At 42.5% G+C, this 18,617-nt stretch overlaps 1 protein-coding gene across 5 annotated transcripts in view; it reads right to left on the reverse strand.

Moving 5' to 3' along the window:
- APP (amyloid beta precursor protein) overlaps positions 1-18,617 on the reverse strand; it is a 195,212-nt gene that overhangs the window by 47,969 nt on the left and 128,626 nt on the right. For 3 of the 5 annotated variants that reach the window (XM_066622528.1, XM_066622527.1, XM_066622526.1), the window contains exons 7-8: positions 15,659-15,826; positions 4,094-4,227 (exon numbers count right to left, since the gene is read on the reverse strand). In XM_066622528.1, coding sequence (XP_066478625.1) covers positions 4,094-4,227; positions 15,659-15,826 — 302 coding nt within the window. The remainder of the gene's footprint in view (positions 1-4,093; positions 4,228-15,658; positions 15,827-18,617) is intronic. The other 2 variants (XM_066622530.1, XM_066622529.1) reach the window with 1 other exon arrangement.

Raw genomic sequence — 18,617 nt, forward strand, 5'->3', positions numbered from 1 at the left:
TGTTACATTAAATTGTTGAAGACTGAGAGGTTCTGGTCAACATGCCATCTATTTAATCTGATGTGCTTTCATTTTTCCATTCCACTGACTTAAGGCTAAGATCATTCTGATTTAAATTAATAAATATCAATTTATTACTGAACCATTACAATTTAATACAGAACCAACCATTACATAGGCTCACCAAAACACCCTTTTTAAAAAGTTGCCAAGAATGTTTGAATGAATTTAGGATATTTTTGAGGTGATGAATCAAAAAATCACATTGGTTTTGCTGGATTGGATCAAGTTTTGGGGGTACAGCATAGCCACCTTATGTGTCAATTCAAGCAGCTTCCTCGTGAGGAAGTCGACACCATGACCTTCTATCGAGGAAGCTGTTTGAATCAGCGTGTAAGTTGGCTGTGTCACAACCCCTAAAACTAGATCCCAATCAAGCAAAACCAATGCCATTTTTTGATTCAGTACCCCAAACTTACCCAAGAATAGGTATAACTCAGAGCTGTCAAACTCGTTCCATAGAGAGGACCAAAGTTAGCATTCATGGTGCCTGCTGAGGGCCAGAAGTGACATCAATAAGCAGATGATGGCCAGAAATAAGCACTTTGTTTTCACTTAGAAACTCATTAGCTGCAAACGACAGAAAAATGTGCAAATCGTGTCCATATTTTCAAGATATGAGAGAGCCCAATTATAATGCTGAGAGAACCCAATTATAATGGGGGCCAAATAAATGGCTTCCAGGGGCTGAATTTACCTGCGGGCCTTCTGTTTGACACCCCGGTCTAACTTTTAAGAAAACAAAATGTATGTAGACCTGTGTTAGTAATTTAAACCAAAGGATAGCACATTATGTAAACAGTACTCTTTTTCCAGCTAGATGGAAGGGATAAACTGGCCACTGCCATCCATATCTTGGTCACATCTCGCTTGAACTACTGCAGTATTGCCTTTGAAAAGCAACTAGAAACTCCAACCAGTTCAAAATGCTACAGATTCCTAGAAGACTTGAAACTTCAGCACATAAGGCTGAACCCAAGTTCAATTCATGGTACTGGTGGTACCCAGTACCAACTGAAGGTACCTTTATAGCTCTATACCAAGGGTTCTCAAACTGGTGGGTTGCGACTCACCAGCCTGGGAAGCCCTGCCTGATCCCAGTGGCACTGCGATGCTTCTGCTGTTGCCCCAACCCCCCGCAAATATTTACGGTGGCCCCAAAGTCCAAGCAGCACTTTGGGAACCACCACATTAAAGCATTTAAGCAGCAGTCTAAATTAGACTTCAATTTGAAATTTGATATCTAATAGCTTTGCTTTACAAACGTGTTGGAGCATTTTTTTAAATTTTTATTTCTTTTGTATAATCCTTCACCAAACAATGGATTTCTATGGTCTAAGCCAACCTTCAAATTTCAAGGAAAAAGCACTTGGCTAGAAGAATGCTGCAGAAGCAAGCATCACTGCCAAGGTGATAACACTGAATTCAGTTTGACTTTCCAAGTCTTTTATCCTCTCCCCAAACCCTATAAGGATATAGAAGGTGAGATTATAAAATGGCTGGTTTTAAGCAGATGTAAATTTAGAAGCCCAAAGTTCAACCCTGGTGCAGTCATGATAAATAGCCTTGAACAGAACTTGAACAGCGAGCGTGATTATCTTTAAAAATAAGACATTGGCCTGAGCTGTTGTTTTGGAAGGCTATGTTTTTGTTGTCAGTAAAATTGGAATGGTCTATTTGTACTAACTGGTCAGAAAAGCCTATCTGCCTTTTCCACACACTATCCATATACATCTGAGGCACAAGACAAAGGAAAGAAGACACCCTATTCTCTCCTCTCCTCTGAAGGTCATTGGCCTAGAGAAATTAGGAGTACTTAACAAAACACCTGGTAGCATCTATGGCAGAAACAAATTAAAGTGACATGGAGAAAGATCACTACAAAAAATTGCATTGATGTGATAGAAGAAAGGCTATCCAAGGACCACAAAGTTGTCCCATACATACTTATAAAGCTATTCTCCTCTTACAAAGACACAAAGCTATGAAAGCCAAATACAGATATATGGAACCTCAAGGACTTAGTAGTTTCATGCTGGAAAAACAACTTCTGAGCTGAGATTTAAAGGCAGTAGCCACTTCAAAGTCAAACCATGCTCAAAATTCAGGATACCTAGCCTAATGCAGTGGTATTCAAACTGGGGCATCATGACGGCCCAGCCTGAGGGCCCTGGTCCCTTTCCCCTTAAGGGGCGGAGGCAGCCAGGAGGCAGGGAGAAGACAGCGGCACGATCCCCAGGATCGCGCAGCTCAGGGGGGCTGCAGGGGCTTGGGTACGCTTGCCCAAGCCTCCTGCAGCCTCCCAGGGGTGCGGGGAGCCATGTGCGACCTTTGGCAGGGCTCCCCAGGTCAGGGAAAGTGAGAGTGGGGCGATCGCGCCTTACCTCTGCTAAAGCAGAAGCGGAGCGCAATCGCTCCACTTTCCCTTCTGACGGGGCTGCAGTGACTGGGGTGCACCCTCCAGTCCCTGCAGCAGCTGTCCCTGGTTGCAGGGAGCTGTGCACGAGTGTCTACAGGGCTCCCTAGGTCAGGGAAAGTGCAAGTGGAGAGATCGCACTCCGCTTCTGGTTTTGCAGAGGCAGAGCGCGAACTCTCCACTCTCACTTTCCCTGACAGTTTCGCTCGCACATGGTTCCCTGCAACCAGGGACAGCTGCTGCAGGGACTGGAGGGTGCACCCCAGTCCCTGCAGCCCCGAGCCTGCTGCCTCCTGCCGCCCCTGCAAAGACTTACTGCGCGTTTCAAACTCCCTGAGAGTTTGAAAACCGCAGGCCTAATGTAATTGCTGGGGGGGGGGGGGTTATGTGTATAGAAGCAGAGAAAAGAGGAGTAACAAAAATGTCACTCACTATTCATCATGCCAAACTAATTGCACTAATCCCATTCTAGTGCAAGGAGTAGATATGCCAGGATCAGGCACAAGGTGGGCTGGGGCCTACCGGCAGATCTCTGGGTAATTTGCAATACATTAGTGATCAAGGCTTTCAACACCTAATTGCTAGACAAAACAAGAAAAAAAACTCTCAGCCTCCCTTAAATTAAGATTGCTGAAACAAAGGAAGTTGGAAGAAAACCAAGAGTAGGTTTTCAGGTGAAAAGACCCTGAGCCAATACTCAAAAAATCAACTTGCTGATGAGCAGGGGCTGAGAACATCTATTCCAAGTGCATGCCTACTTTCCTGCTACTATTTTCCACTTGGCTCCAGTTGGTAAACCTGAAGGTTCTAGCAAAACCAAAGTAAATCCTGCAACCCTGAAAGCTACATAGCCTGGTTCAGACAATGACCCAAATCATGGTTTAGATCAGTGGTCCCCAAGCTTCACTTGGGATGCTATCCTCTTAACGAAGGTGGCAATCTGACCAAGGACCCATAAGCACCATTAGCACGGCACTTACGGATTTTGCCGCTGTTGCCAAATGCAAGTCCCGAGAAGCAGGTAACTGCTTCAGACTTCAAAGACAATTGTCCTGCAGGGGCTTGTATTAGAGTAGGGAAGCTATAAAGGAAACATGCTAGTATTTTCCTGAAAAGCAGTTTTAAAAAATGGACGATTTGAAGTCAGTAGAAGGGTTTTATCATGACTGCTAATTGAGATTATCTTAAAATACTTCCCTAGAAGATTCAAAATTGCTAAACACAATGCATGGATTAATGCATTAGCTGTGGCGACAGGGCACCTCTGTCTCTGCATGAGGTGACAAGACACCTCTGGTTCCGATACCTAAAAGGGGGCCAAAATGATAAGTGCTGCAGGTGCCACAACACACTGTAAGCAGCCCCCTACCACTTGCTGTCCAAACCCCATGATATATTCTAAGTCTCCTATCCCAGCCCCAACCCTAACCCTACTTTTGTGTTTTAAAAATAAAAATTACATCTAATAGAAATATACATATATTGGGACACAAATGTCCAGGTTGCAAAAAGAAGGGAACGATACCATGAATCTTCTCACACAACTAAAGAGACTAACACTGCCCCCCCACTCCAATTATAAGCTTAGCAGGTTGATAAGACCAGTTTGCTGCTCACCTGAGACATTCTTTCACGGTGCTTAGCTTCAAGCCTCTCTTTCGCTTTCTGGAAGTGGGAATGCTCATTTTCATCACCAGGTGTCTCCAAGTATTTGTCAACGGCATCAGGAGTGCTGGCAGCTGTGGTGGGAACTAGGGGTGGGAGTTTATGAAAGAAATAAAGAGGCAATGGTTTACTTAAAAGCAAAACTGAGAAGCACCAGCATGTGTGGAATACAGTAAATACAGACATTGGAAGCAACTAACTATTAGAAGGATGTATAAGAAGTAGTTTGATAAAGAAAGGATTTTTTTTGCACTACACAAGAAACACGCAGATAACCATTTTGCCCAAATAGTAAATTAAGAAAGCATGCAAAGATTGATGATATTCCAGTCTACCTCAAGTACAGAAAAAAGAGTGGGAGACAAGGATTTTAAAACCAAGTGCTTTATTGCAAAAACCAACATGTACACCACCACACCACATATATATTTTAAAAGCATCTCCAGAGGTAATTTAACTTCTGAGCCACACTGCTGGCAGCACATAGGGACTGTGTTATAATACTTCTGTGAAATACTCATTTCCTGTATATATAGTTTTCTACAATACAGAAACAAGAAAAAAAATCTCATCTTCTGACTGATCCGTACACCTAAACATTTATGACTGCTGAAAGAGACTCAAACCATATGCACACAAATCTCCTGGGATTTGCCTTTGCTTCCAATGTAAGTGGAAATACAAAAAACAAAATGAACAGATTTAAAAACAAAATTGCAAAGGGTACACAACACAGATGAACGTGTGTAAGTCTTGCCCCAGTTCTTACTCCCCTTATTTCATTGCTTATCTAAAACTCAATTGTAAAATATATTTAAGCCCTTTTGCAGCTGTGGTGAATGGAACTCCTTTACCCAAAGGAAAGCTCAGGCTTGTGTGTTTATCATGAAGCTGGCCTGGCTTACTCAACTTGGACAGCTCTGCTACTATGACCTCTGACTCAACATCCCCTGGAAAGGTTTATTCTGGAATGTGTATTGACCATGCCAGTGTGGCTGTCACCTGCCCCTGGTAGTACAATAAGCCAGGGGCACTAGATTTTGCTCACACCTGCCCACTGGACAAGTTTATCCACCTGGTTGAGGGAATGCACAGAAAGATGAGCTAGATTTCTCACTGTTGGAATAGCAAATAGGAAAAAGGACATCTCAGTTCCTCAGAACATCATTAAAATGTGCAGCTAGACTGAGATGGTACATTTTTTGCTCTAGCACTTGTGGAGCAACCTGCAGATCAAGGTCATGTCCCCTTGAATCCAGGAAATGAATAAGGGAATTGCAACAAAGTAAGTGATAGGAGCAGGTCTAGATAGTTAGGATTTTTCCCCATTTTGCCTCCATTTTCAAATGTCTGTTTTATTTATTTGAACTTCTCTTCTTTTTTTCTTTCCCAATAAACTATTTCTATTTTTGAAAACTCACTGGTCTTTTCATTCAGATCAGAGACAGAGAGAGTGCCTCTCACTGTCTTACACACTATTTGTGGCTAACACAACAAAGTTGCAAGTGTAGGTGTAGACAAGTTGGGATTAGCAACATTGGTTGGCTTCCAGTTGCTCTTTTCACAATCAGCCTCTGCCCTGGGGGGAACTATGGTAACTGGGTTAATCCAGCCAGGTGCAAAATGGCACTATCACCTTGATTTTTCCTTCCTGGTGACAGACACATACGCTTTGCAGCATGTTGAAAACAACCACACTGAAAAGAGTTTTAGTGTGCTCAGGAAGGTTAGGTGCTTGGGCTGCATGCCCTGCTTGTCTTCATCTCTGAACTGCAGGCCACGGTGGCTTCACTAGATCACCACACAGCATTTCAAACTTTCAGAAGCACCAGACAGTAAACTCTCTGAATGAAAAAGAAATGCATTTCTGACAATTCATCAGCAATGCAGCTTTCCAAATTTAAGATACACAAAATAATTCACCTCAAAACTTGGGGCACACACAAAACCTTTCATCATACAAAGGTGGCTGCACAGGACACAACCCAGCAACAGCATCTTCTTCGTGCACAAAGAAGCATTTAAAGAAAATATCTACAGGAAAGACACATACAAAATGGCACTAAGTGTCCATTTTCCTGCGGTTTCACATACCTGAATGCAGCTTCATCCTTTCATTTTGAAGGATGATTAGTGAATTGCATCCATATGTTACAAGGCCAAATACTTCAAATATAGCCACTTGTCAAGTGGAAACATGTTTTTAAAACAGAAGCCCAACACAGTAACTAGGCCAAAGTACACAAAATAATTGCATACTCCAGCTTATCCTGACTTGGACACTTCTGCCCCTGTCCTCTGTTACCTCCCTAGTGTATATTTTTAGACGGGGCTGTCTTCTCAATCTTTGTAAGAAATGGTGCACACAAATTCCTCCTCATCAAATATTATCTGCAGAGACACTTGAAAAAGCAGCACAATACTGGCAATAGCCAGAAAACTTCATAGCGGTAGCAGCGGCTCTCCATGGCTGCAATCACAGCGCTGCTAGCTACTTGTTAAATCTAGAATAAGGACTCAGGTGTTAGATCACTGACTCCTCATGAAAAGGTTACCTGTTAGACAAACAGCTGGTCTCATTTCAGAGTCTACATCAGGGACCAGCACCAAAGCTAATTGAACTAGTGGGATTTACAGAAACAAGCATCCGTGGTGGTGTCCAACAATAGCCAATTTCTGCATGTCACACAAAGCAAACAACATCAAATTTGCAGCATGTCCAAGTTGCACCGGTAATATCTCAAACAAGGCAACTGAAGGTCAGATTTCAAATGCCATTCCAGATCTTTTTTCCCCCCTCCTTCCCCCTGAGAGATATGCACAGTTGTCATTCATCTCCTGTAAGGGATTCAGATGGAATTTCTCAAGGAAGTATTTCTGCTGCAAGGATCTGAATTACAGAATCCTGTATGTGGGAAAATGTGAGCCCCTTCCACAAAGATGTCACTGTGCTGTAGTGCAAACTCTGGGGTCCCCAATGAAGAACTCATGGGTGACTGATTGCCCACAGAGGCCCAAACCCTCCCCCTGCTTTTTCTCTAAAGTTCAGCAGGCACCATTATTTCTCTGTTCATCTCTTGCCTCCTTTCCTCTTCTCTTGTTTTGATGGGACTCCATTCTGCTGCTTGCTTCTTCCAACTGGCTTGCAAGGAGAGGACAGCACAGCAGAGTTCTAACACACCAACTCAGTTTTAAATGGGAGAGGAGGAGGAAGAGAAAGAGATGGCGAAGCAAGCTGTGCAGCAGGGAATGTGCAATAAACTGGCAAACCAGTTTCTTCTCATACCTGTAGGCCAGGAGTGCCCAAACCCCGGCCCTGGGGCCACTTGCGGCCCTCAGGGCCTCTCAATGTGGTCCTCAGGGAGCCCCCAGTCTCCAATGAGCCTCTGGCCCTCCGGAGATTTGTTGAAGCCCGCACTGGCCCAACGCAACTTCTCTCAGTGTGAGGGCGACTGTTTGACCTCTCGCGTGAGCTGTGGGATGAGAGCTCCCTCCACTGCTTGCTCTTTCACGTCTGTGATGCATCAGTGGCAGCAAAGGGAAGGCCAGCCTTGCTTTGTGCAAGGCCTTTTATAGGCATTGAGCTATTGCAAGGCCTTCATTCGTTCATATAAGTTCATCTTTAATATATTCATTTATGTAAACTTAAGTAAATTTATTCAAATTTTGAATGTAAATTAATTCTTTTTCCCCCCCGGCCCCCGACACAGTGTCAGAGAGCTGATGTGGTCCTCCTGCCAAAAACTTTGGACATCCCTGCTGTAGGCACAAGCAGCTGACTCCTGGGATATAATCAAAAGAGCAGCATGAGAGAAGGGCAGACGACCTTTGCAACTTTACTGCTCTCTGGTCTATGCTATTCAGTTTTGCCAAGCACATCTGGATCATATTTTCAAGATATGGGAAAGCCCAAATATCAGTGGCTGCGCTGCTACCACTGAGAACGCCACTTCGCAGCTCAGTGGCCTCTGCAAAGCGATGTCTCAGCAGAAGTGGTGCTGTTGAAAGTGTGGCCCACATGATGAGCTCTCCCAGTGCTTTGGCAGCATCTCCCTTTCTCACCTCTCTTGGTCTGCATTTTCCCCCATAGTGTCCCTAGCCTTCCAAGGCCTCCTTCCGTCTTTTCCTCCCAGACCCTCAGCAAAACACCTCAGCAAAAGCGGTGCTGCTGAAAGGGCGACACTGGGAGAGACCAATTATCACAAGAACCAAATAAAGAGCTTCCATGGGCTGTATCTGGCTCACAGGCCTTATGTCTAACACCCCTGTTTTAATGTATTTGCTTGGATTGAGTGTGAAGGCCCATTCCTAGGTGTTGTTGAGCAGGTATGGTTAACGTTTGGTGCTGTATTTTATGCCAAAGTAAGTGTGTGGGGTGGTTGGAGATTATCAGAAAGAAGCACTAACTACTGAGCACTATTGGTATTGGCAACCTTCAGTCTCGAAAGACTACTGAGCACTAGGACTATGTTATAATTCCTGTTTTAGGCTGCCACCCATTCCTTTCCAATAGCCCCAGCCTGCCATTTAGACTAAATGTGGTTAGCAAAATGCTGCTTGCCTGTCTGGGGCATGCCGAATCTAAATAGAGAACACCCTACATATGGCAAGGCCCTCATACCTCCTAAAATTGATGCTTTACAACTAAACAGGTTAATTTACTTGGAACTGAACAGTTAATACCCAGTAGCTTCATGTTCCCCCCCCCCCAATTCTGCCAACCTCTTTCTCTTTTTTTTAAAAGGAAAGTAGGTGTCAAAGTAACAATTTGATACACAAGGCAGATCATTAATCAACCTGACTTAAGGGACTGGTAAATCCCTTTATGCAAGGCACAGTGTGGTAGGTTTACTTCACTATCAAAGTCAGCAAAGCAATTTCTTCCATTCTTGTATCCGCAAAGGCCCGAAACAATTAGTCACAGATTTCTAAGCTAGATCTCTAACTCAAATCATGTGACAAAAACTGAAATAGCAGAGAGTTAAAAATCAGTACCAATAATAAACTGGGGACCTTGGCCAAGATAGACATGCCACAGATTTTCCTCTTCTATTCCAACAAATGAGAAAAGTACTTAGAGCAAATATCAATAGTATTCAGGTCACTAAGCAAACCATATCTCCTGCCCCACCCAATCACAGAAACCAGGCAAATCCAAACTTACTTTTAAACTGGCTTTTTCTTATAGCTTTATTATATAAATGTACGATCGACTTCATCCTAAATGGTACTGTATGATGGACATGGTCTAAAACAGTGGTCTTCAACCTTTTTCATGCCATGACCCAGTGAATGAATGAAGAGGCTGGGGACCTACCCACCACCAATCATGTCCCCCTTCCAGGACCTGATCTGCCCACCCTGCTTCTGTAGTTGCCCACCCTGTTTACCCTTAACCTAGAGGGTTAAGGGGTGAGCATTTCTAGAGGGGTGCGGCCCGCACTGGGTGATACACACAGGGGGGTCACGCACACTGGGGGGGGGTGTCACACACTAAAATCTAGAAATAATACCATCATTTCATATATCATTCGATGCATTATTTATGGCAGAATACAATTTAAAAACCCAGAATGAAATGTCTCAATTCTATCAAAAGTTATGGCCAAAAAACCAGAACACAAAAATGCAACAAAAAAATTTCCTTAATTCAAAAAGGACAAATGAGACTGATTGTTCAAAGAGCCAACAAGATGTTGTTATGACACAGCATGGAACCAATTAAGTGTTAGTAAAGTAACACCCTGGGGGAGTGACACCACTAGTGACCAAAATCGCTAAAATATTGGTTTGTAGGAATAATACCATCATGTTATACACCAACTGATGTATAATTTACAGCAGAATGAAATGAAACAAACCGCTTTGAAATATCTCTATTCTATCAAAAGGCATGGTCAAAAAACCATAGGGGGCGGGGCAATGGTACATCACTATGCTCAACACTCAGGTTTTTGCCTCACCCACTGCATGGAGGGGGTCCATCATGGGGTGACATGCTGGCCTCGTGCACCGGGTGACGCCCTGCACTTAACTCTTGTGTCTTCACAACAACCCTATGAGACAGCAGGCTGAGCAAGGCCGGCTGTAGGAGCTGTGGGGCAAGGTAGCAAGAGGTTGTTGCAGGATTATATAAGCAATATCATTATAAAGGCAGTACCATTATTGGATTGGATCCAAGCCCTCTCTTACACAGGCTTTGAAAGGTTGCTGTAATGCCCCAAATTAGACTCTGCTACCCCATTGGGGTCCCGACCCTCAGGTTGAAGAACAGTGATCTAAAAAGACTTGTGCTGGTTATCTATGCCCTCTTGCCCTTCTACCATTAGAAAAGAAACTTGTCCAACAGACCTAAAAAACAGGAGACAGGGTGAAAATGTATTTGTATTGGCACAAGAATGTATTTTAAAGGAACTGCAATGAAGTGAAGAGTCTCAAGACATCCTACAATGCACAGTTCCGTCTCAAGAAGTCATATCTACCAACAGTGCTGCATCTCTCTACTCTGAGCCATACTGAATCAGCAAGTGTCAGAATGGTAGCTTTACAGACAGAGGGATGAGAGCTTACTCTTGTAGCACTGTAGTTCCAATTGGCAGTGTACATAGATACTCTGGGTTGGTAGTTTGTTATGACATAACTGGTGTGACTAGTGTGGCATGTAACCACACAAACCACAATAAGTAAAAGGCAGAAGTTGCAGGGCATTAGTGATAGCAGCATGGATACAACTGAAGGACATCAGCAACAATGCCACTCTTGGCAACATATGTACAGGGCCACTGATATTACTTATGTAAGATAAAGACACTTTTATTATCTGTTGGAATGGTCCAATACCACCATCCAAGTACATGCTTGCAGTAGTTACTAAAGAACATCAGTTTTAAGAACTAGAGCTGCAACCCTATACACACTTACCAGGATATAAGTCCCACCAAACCCTAATGGAAATTTCTACTGAATAAACACTCGTGTTTGCAAGTATATTCAGGCCTACTCTCCAATTAGGATAAAATGAAATAAGTTACTTTCCCACTATGTTCATCCTGTAAGCCAATCTCAATCAAGGCTGAAAGAAAAGCCCAAGTAAAGCACTAGAGTCACTCTCCACCTGATTTTATTTTTAATTTTATCCCATTAGATTCTCATCTAACTTCAAGGTAGTTCAAATTTCTATCTCACTTTTTATCCATTACACACTTTCCATTTTAAGACCATAGAAAAGTATTATAAAGCAGGGATATCCAATATGATTTGTCCTCAGCCACTCACAGCAGCTGACCAGTCAGGAACTGGCCGAATTATTTTTGTCCCCTGCATTCATGAATCAGTATATACCATGCGCAACTTTAAATTGCCATGCATTTGAATTGTTCCAGTATAAGAATTCACCACTGTGTGGCTCCTAATTGGAATTTTCTGCATGTGAATATAGCCCATGTTCTACTATTGTTGGTCTCTATGGCATTGGCCCACCACTGAGGTACATTACATGGAATTAAAATGCTGCAGGAACAGTTATTGACTTGCAATCCTTTAAAAAAAACACACACACAAAACCATCATCATTAAATGCTAGCTAACCCTGCTCAGCGATTTAAAAACAGCCTTGCTTACCTTTGTAATGCACAAGAGTGGTAGCAGGAAGACAATCAATCAATCTCTCTCCAGGCACTTAGAAAGGTCTCACTTGGAGGCAAGCGACCCCTCCCCCTTCACTGGGAGCTCCAGGGAAAGAAGACAGATTGACTGACTGATTGCTGTCAGCTCTCCCCCATTACAATAGTATGAGAAGCTGTCTTTAAAAGGGATGTTTTTCCTTCAATTTCTCATCACTTTGAGATAAAACCTTGGGTGAAAAATCCGTGGATAATTAGGTTATACCTGCAGTTACAATTATTTCTTTTTACAGGTCTGGGACCTTTTCCTTAGGCAAACAAGTCAGACAGTCACTTCAAGAATTCTAAGGGCTTGTACTTGAATCTAAGTTTCCAGAGTCGGAGCCTCTATCCACGCTAGCTACTTAAACTGATGAAATCATATGCATGGATTAGAACAGTTAAAATAAAATATGCACTGTGTTGAAACCTGAAAAAATATGAAACGTTTACATCCTTCCAGCCCGTAACTTCCAGTTTTAAAGCGCCCACTCATAAGCATCACACTACTGTTAAAAGAATTTTAATGCAATTCATTCTTTAATGAATGAATACATTCATTTAATACAATTCCTTCCCTCTCAGTATTTTAAAAATGAAAGTTAGGAACTAGCTGACCCTTTAAATCCTGATGGAAGCTTGCCTGGATGCGCCTCTATGTGCAGAGAAATAGTTAATGCTAACATTTTTAAGGTATTACTAATCCAGACAATTTATTAACAAGACCAAAGCACAGCAAAAATCCAAAGGCAGTATTTCATTCTACTGGCAGCTTAAAAAAAACATTCAAACACTAGAGATAAGGAGTATTTGCTTTTAAGATTATTTGCTTTTTGAGGAAACTGATGGTGCCAATACAGCAACACCTCCAAGAACCAGCTCAGTTAGATTCTTGGGAGACTAACGAACTAAAGTAGGGTACACAGAACCATTATCAAATATGGATTTCTGAAAGCCTCTGTCTGTGGCTTGGTTCTCAAAAAATAAGGCAGAACTTCAAGCCAAGATACAGATGGCTATTTTGGCTTGGCCAAGGGTCAGCACCAATGCCACACTCCTTCAGTGTACAGGAAGAGGCCAGGACGCAATCCTTCTATATTGATTATCAAATCCTACATTCAACCCCTGCTTTTCCCTAAGCAGATTCCAAAGACACATTAAAAACAACCTGTAGACTTAAATAGCCTTGTTCCTTTTTTTATGAATCTTACATGCCACAATACAACCAAGGCATTATCTTTAGACTGCTTGTACCTGTGCAAACTTGATCCATTTGTTCTTGTAACTATTTCCACAAATCTATGAGACAAACTCATCAGGGGTGCCTAAATCCAGGCCCTGGGGCCACTTGCAGCCCTCGGGGGCTCCCAATCCGGCCCACAGGGAACTCCCAGTCTCCAATGGGCTTCTGGCCCTCCAGAGACTTGCTGGAGCCTTACTGGTCCAATTCAACCGTTCTCAGCGTGAGAGCAACTGTTCGACCTCTCATGTGAGCTGTGGGATGAGTGCTCCATCCACTACTTGCTGTTTCATGTCTGTGATGCAGCAGTGACAGTGAAGGAAAGGTCAGCCTTGCTTTGTGCAAGGCCTTAAGTTACTGCAAGACCTTCATTCATTCATATAAGTTCCAGCTCTAATATATTCATTTAGGTATATTTATTCAAATTTTAAATGTAAATTAATTCTTTCCCCCCCCCCCGGCTCCTGACACAGTGTCAGAGAGATGATATGGCCCTCCCGCCAAAATGTTTGGACACCCCTGGGTTATATAAAGGACTGAGTTAAGGTTTTCAGGAGATAAATGTGGTTACCTTCAAGCTGAAACTATAACAAGAAAAAAGTTAAGGACTCTGAAATGCGTTTCAAGAGACCACGGCAATAGCTCTAATTTAAGTCTGTTTTTATTTAACCCAATTATAGTGTGTGATAGTTTACCACAATGTAAAAAGTCTTAATGGTGGACAACTCAGCTAGATACATTTGTAATAGCGTGTCCAAGTTAGAAACTGCCTAAAGCAGCTAAGCAGTTAGCAGTTTAGCAAAAAACAGACATGCCTATCAGTAGGCAACTCAGAGGTTCTCCCAGACACGACCTCCAATCATGTCCGGAGGTCTTCTGTGGTCCTCCCAATGCAGGTTCGGAACCCACAGATGAGGAAGGTTACTGTATATTGGTTTCTAGCCTATACTGTTCACATTGCTCATGTGCTATTTAGCATGGGACATAAAGCATGAAAAGGAAGCTTCAATGCAATGGAAGAGAGAAATTCTATAGTGACAAGGATAGAACCAAAGGAGCGATCTGGGGGTGGCATCAAGAGGTCAACCAAGTTAGGACTTGTTGCAGGCCTAGTCAAGTCACAGGGGTCACCTGGCTGGGCCAACTCCTGGATCCTAGGTACTGGTGGAACTGATAGTACCGAATGCACCAATAGAGGGCAAGCAAGGGGCATCAAGTGAGGGCAACAGGGCCAGCAATCCGATGCTAACATGGACAGCAAACATAAGTCAGCGGTTTGGAAACCCAAGTCTCAGATACATCCGGCGCAATGAATAGATCCTTTGGGACAAAGAGTAAAATAAAACATGCAGGATTAGCAACTAGTACAGCCAGTCCCGGACTTTGCCAGGACTTAGCAGACAAAAACTGCCTGTCTGAATTCTCATTCAGTGACAACCTGATTGTGCAACTGTACTTTTCTCCTTAGCATGTTTGCTTTGGTTCAGTTTGGTGTCAAGAGTTGAGGTCTTTTCAAAGAGTTCACCTGAGAGGATCATTTATCAGGCTTCTTTTTGTCATACCAGAACTACAGTAGTGTGGTGTGGAATAGTACAGAAATGAAAAGACTTTAAAATATTGTTTAATGGAAAAAGGACGTGAAACAATCTTTCTTAGATGAAGGACAAGAGAAAAAAAGCAATGGAGGAAACAGTATGTATTTTATGTCCAGAAAAAAAGGCTCAAATTACAGAGTTGCCAAATCTCATCTTTCTGTATGGGGCTTACATAACCAATGACCAGTTCATACATGAATATTCATTACCTGATGACTGCAACGATATCAAATAATGGTTTGCATGCATGAACAGGCCACCAGAATTATACAAGTTCTCAAAGCTGCTCCTCTAATGTACTACTTGCCATCACGCTGTTCTTGGAGGTACCATGGAAGTAACTGGCAAAGATGTAGTCACCAGTTACTTTTGGGTCTGGAGACAGTGACAGGAGCTTCCAAGGTAAGTAAGAGGCTCAGGGCAGGCAGGAGAGCTTTTTATTGCACTTGAAAACCACGTGCTAGAGCTCTGTCCACCAGCTTTAGCTTCCTATCACTGTTGGAAGTTCCTGTCACGATCTCACTGCTGGGTGGTGGGTGCTACATGTATCACCCAACATTGCCCGGCATTCCACTGGTGGTATGCGTACCACTGGTTGAGACCCAGTGAAATAAACCAAAGGCAGCTTTATAAGCTGATGAATTGTTTCTATTTGGATCATGCATTGTACACACGTGAGAACAAATACACAGGCTCACAGGAGTGGCTATGACCAAGATTCTAGCTCCCTGAGTCCCTTGTCTTCCAACTTCCATTACTGTGCTGCAAGACTATTTGTGTCTACAACACAGATCTAGAAGTTACCAATTGTCATGCTTGAATAGAGAAAAAGACACGTACTAATAGCCAAACACACTCTACAAGACAAGGGCAATTAGAGAAGCCGACAGAGATACTGTTAGTACTACTACAGGCCCATTTCCAGGGAATTAAAAAGAACTTCCATTACAAACAGCAGAGGCAGAGTGGTGCAAGATAGAAGAGAGAAAGTGACTGCAACAGGCTGGAGAGGTCCACTTACTGACGCTGCTACAGACTGCCATGCAGTAATCTTCAGTGTCAAAGTTGTTTCGGTTTCCACCACATCCGCCGTAAAAGAATGGTGCACATTTTCCTTCAGTCACATCAAAGTACCAGCGGGAGATCATTGATCGGCAAGGACCAGTCTCAGCTTGTTCAGAGCATACCTCTAATTATAGGAGATGTGGAGGAACTATTTTTAGTGTGAAAGTGGAATTGTCATGCTATTCTACATACCTTTACTTATATTTATGCACATAGGCCCAAGACACTAAGGGTCCAACTAGGATGGGAAAGGGGGGGGCAGTAAGGAAACGTTCATCTAAACACTGATTAAATCACAGACAAAGTGCTTTTAAGTTCCACACTTTAAATCAGATCCCAACCAAAACTTCTCATTTTGATGCAGTTTATCTGAAAACTTGAAATGAAAAAGTTGCTTTCTCAGGTGTCAGGAACTGTTATGCATCAAGACACTATAACATTTTACAATAAAAATTAAAAATGAAATGCAAGCTATTTTCACATTTCCCAAAAGAGATTCATACAACTGATGAAGAGTAATGGTGGAAATGACTACTGAAGCAAAACAACAGTACCAATTAAATCCAATATGAATTAGGTTTAAGTGGCATCCAGGCATTGGGTTTCTGTGTGAAAGGAGTCTGTATCCTTATGGAATGCGTCCCAAATTTATAAGCTTTGAAGAGATTTTGTCCTTCAAATTTTTAGTTTTCCCTAGAATTTGGACATGTTACTGCATTTGTCTCTGAACTAAAAATCAATTCCACAAATTATATGTTCAGATCAGAGTTCAGCTACTCACCAGGTACAGATCTATAGCCCTTTACCAACAATGTTCCAAACAGAAAAAGTATATACTGTATATGCACATTTTCCATAGAAAAGTTGCATTATGTGTGGTATTTACGCTGTCCTTCCTTACTGCCGTGTCTTTACTTCTCTATTTAAATTGTTAATCAACACAGAAGGTTTTTGTTGTCAATTCCAGTACTCTGGCTTTTTTAGCTGCTTAGTAAATTATTATATTTCCATTTCATCACAATCGTTCACATATTACTAAGTCGTGGCCAATGGATCAATTACCAAAAAAAGTCCTTAAAACAACTTACATTTAAACCCTTGCAAAAAATCTCATTCCCACACCCAGTTTAGTAATGCTTCTGAGGCCCTTATTACTGGAAAAGGTTGAACGTTCTCAAGTGAGATTACTTAAGTAATTACCTGACTTTTAAAATTGGAATTCAGGATATTTTACTGATTTATCATCATTTGACTCCACATTTCTTTTCACAGAATGAGTCTGATTTTAAACTTTCTGTAAGGTTGTCAAAATAGCACAAGCAAATTTCAAAGTTGAGACCTGCAGATATTCCTCTCAGCAACAGGCCTTTTAAAAGGATATCACAGATCAAAAACTTATACCCTCATTTCAAATCATGACAATTTCACAGACCATTACAGTACATAGATTAGAGTTCCACTCTTGTAACCCTGACTGTCATTTAAGCTCCATGCACTCCTGTATGCCTGCATAACTTTGCATGTGCTAAGGGTGCTTTGATCTATGAGCAAGAGAAAGCCCTGAGCATGCACAGCAATTTTCCATTTCAAACAAGGACAATTTCACAACCCTTAGGAGAGAATGAAATTCATGATATGTAAGAAAACCCCACAGGCATGCTAGAGTCACTGGATCATTGTGTTTATGAACATAACTTGCATATAACTTGCACATAAGATCAATTTGTCAACACATTTCACATTACAAATGTCACACTGATCTTTAAAAAGGGAAAGAGGGAGGACCTGGGAAACTATAGGCCGGTCAGTCTAACATCTATACTGGGTAAGATGGTGGAATGCCTCATCAAAGATAGAATCTCAAAACACATAGACGAACAGGCCTTGCTGAGGGAGAATTAGCATGGCTTCTGTAAGGGTAAGTCTTGCCTCACAAACCTTTTAGAATTCTTTGAAAAGGTCAACAGGCATGTGGATTTGGGAGAAACTGTGGCCATTATATACCTGGACTTTCAGAAGGCGTTCCACACGGTCCCTCACCAAAGGCTACTAAGAAAACTCCACACTCAGGGAATTAGAGGGCAGGTCCTCTCCTGCATTGAGACCCGGTTGAAGACCAGGAAACAGAGAGTGGGTGTCAATGGGCAATTATCACAATGGAGAGAGGTGAAAAGCAGTGTGCCCCAAGGATCTGTCCTGGGAACGGTGCTTTTCAACCAGTTGATAAATGACCTGGAGACAGGGTGAGCAGTGAGGTGGCTAAGTTTGCAGACAACACCAAACTTTTCCAAGTGGTGAAGACCAGAAGTGATTGTGAGGAGCTCCAGAAGGATCTCTCCAGACTGGCAGAATGGGCAGCAAAATGGCAGATGCGCTTCAATGTCAGTAAGTGTAAAGTCATGCACATTGGGGCAAAAATCAAAACTTCACATATAGGCTGATGAGTTCTGAGCTGTCTGAGACAGATCAGGAGAGAGATCTTGGGGTGGTGGTGGACAGGTCGATGAGAGTGTCGACCCAATGTGTGGTTGCAGTAAAGAAGGCCAATTCTATGCTTGGGATCATTAGGAAAGGTATTGAGAACAAAACGGCTAATATTATAATGCCGTTGTACAAATCAATGGTAAGGTCACACCTGGAGTATTGCGTCCAGTTCTGGTCGCCACATCTCAAAAAGGATATGGTGGAAATGGAAAAGGTGCAAAAGAGAGCAACTAAGATGATTACTGGGCTGCTGCACCTTCCTTATGAGGAAAGGCTACGGCATTTGGGCCTCTTCAGTCTAGAAAGGAGATGCCTGAGAGGGGACATGATTGAGACATACAAAATCATGCATGGGAAGGATAAAGTGGATAGAGAGATGCTGTTTACACTCTCATATAACACCAGAACCAGGGGACATCCACTAAAATTGA

This window comes from Tiliqua scincoides, chromosome 3 (assembly GCF_035046505.1).
Source record: "Tiliqua scincoides isolate rTilSci1 chromosome 3, rTilSci1.hap2, whole genome shotgun sequence".
Lineage (NCBI taxonomy): Eukaryota > Metazoa > Chordata > Lepidosauria > Squamata > Scincidae > Tiliqua > Tiliqua scincoides.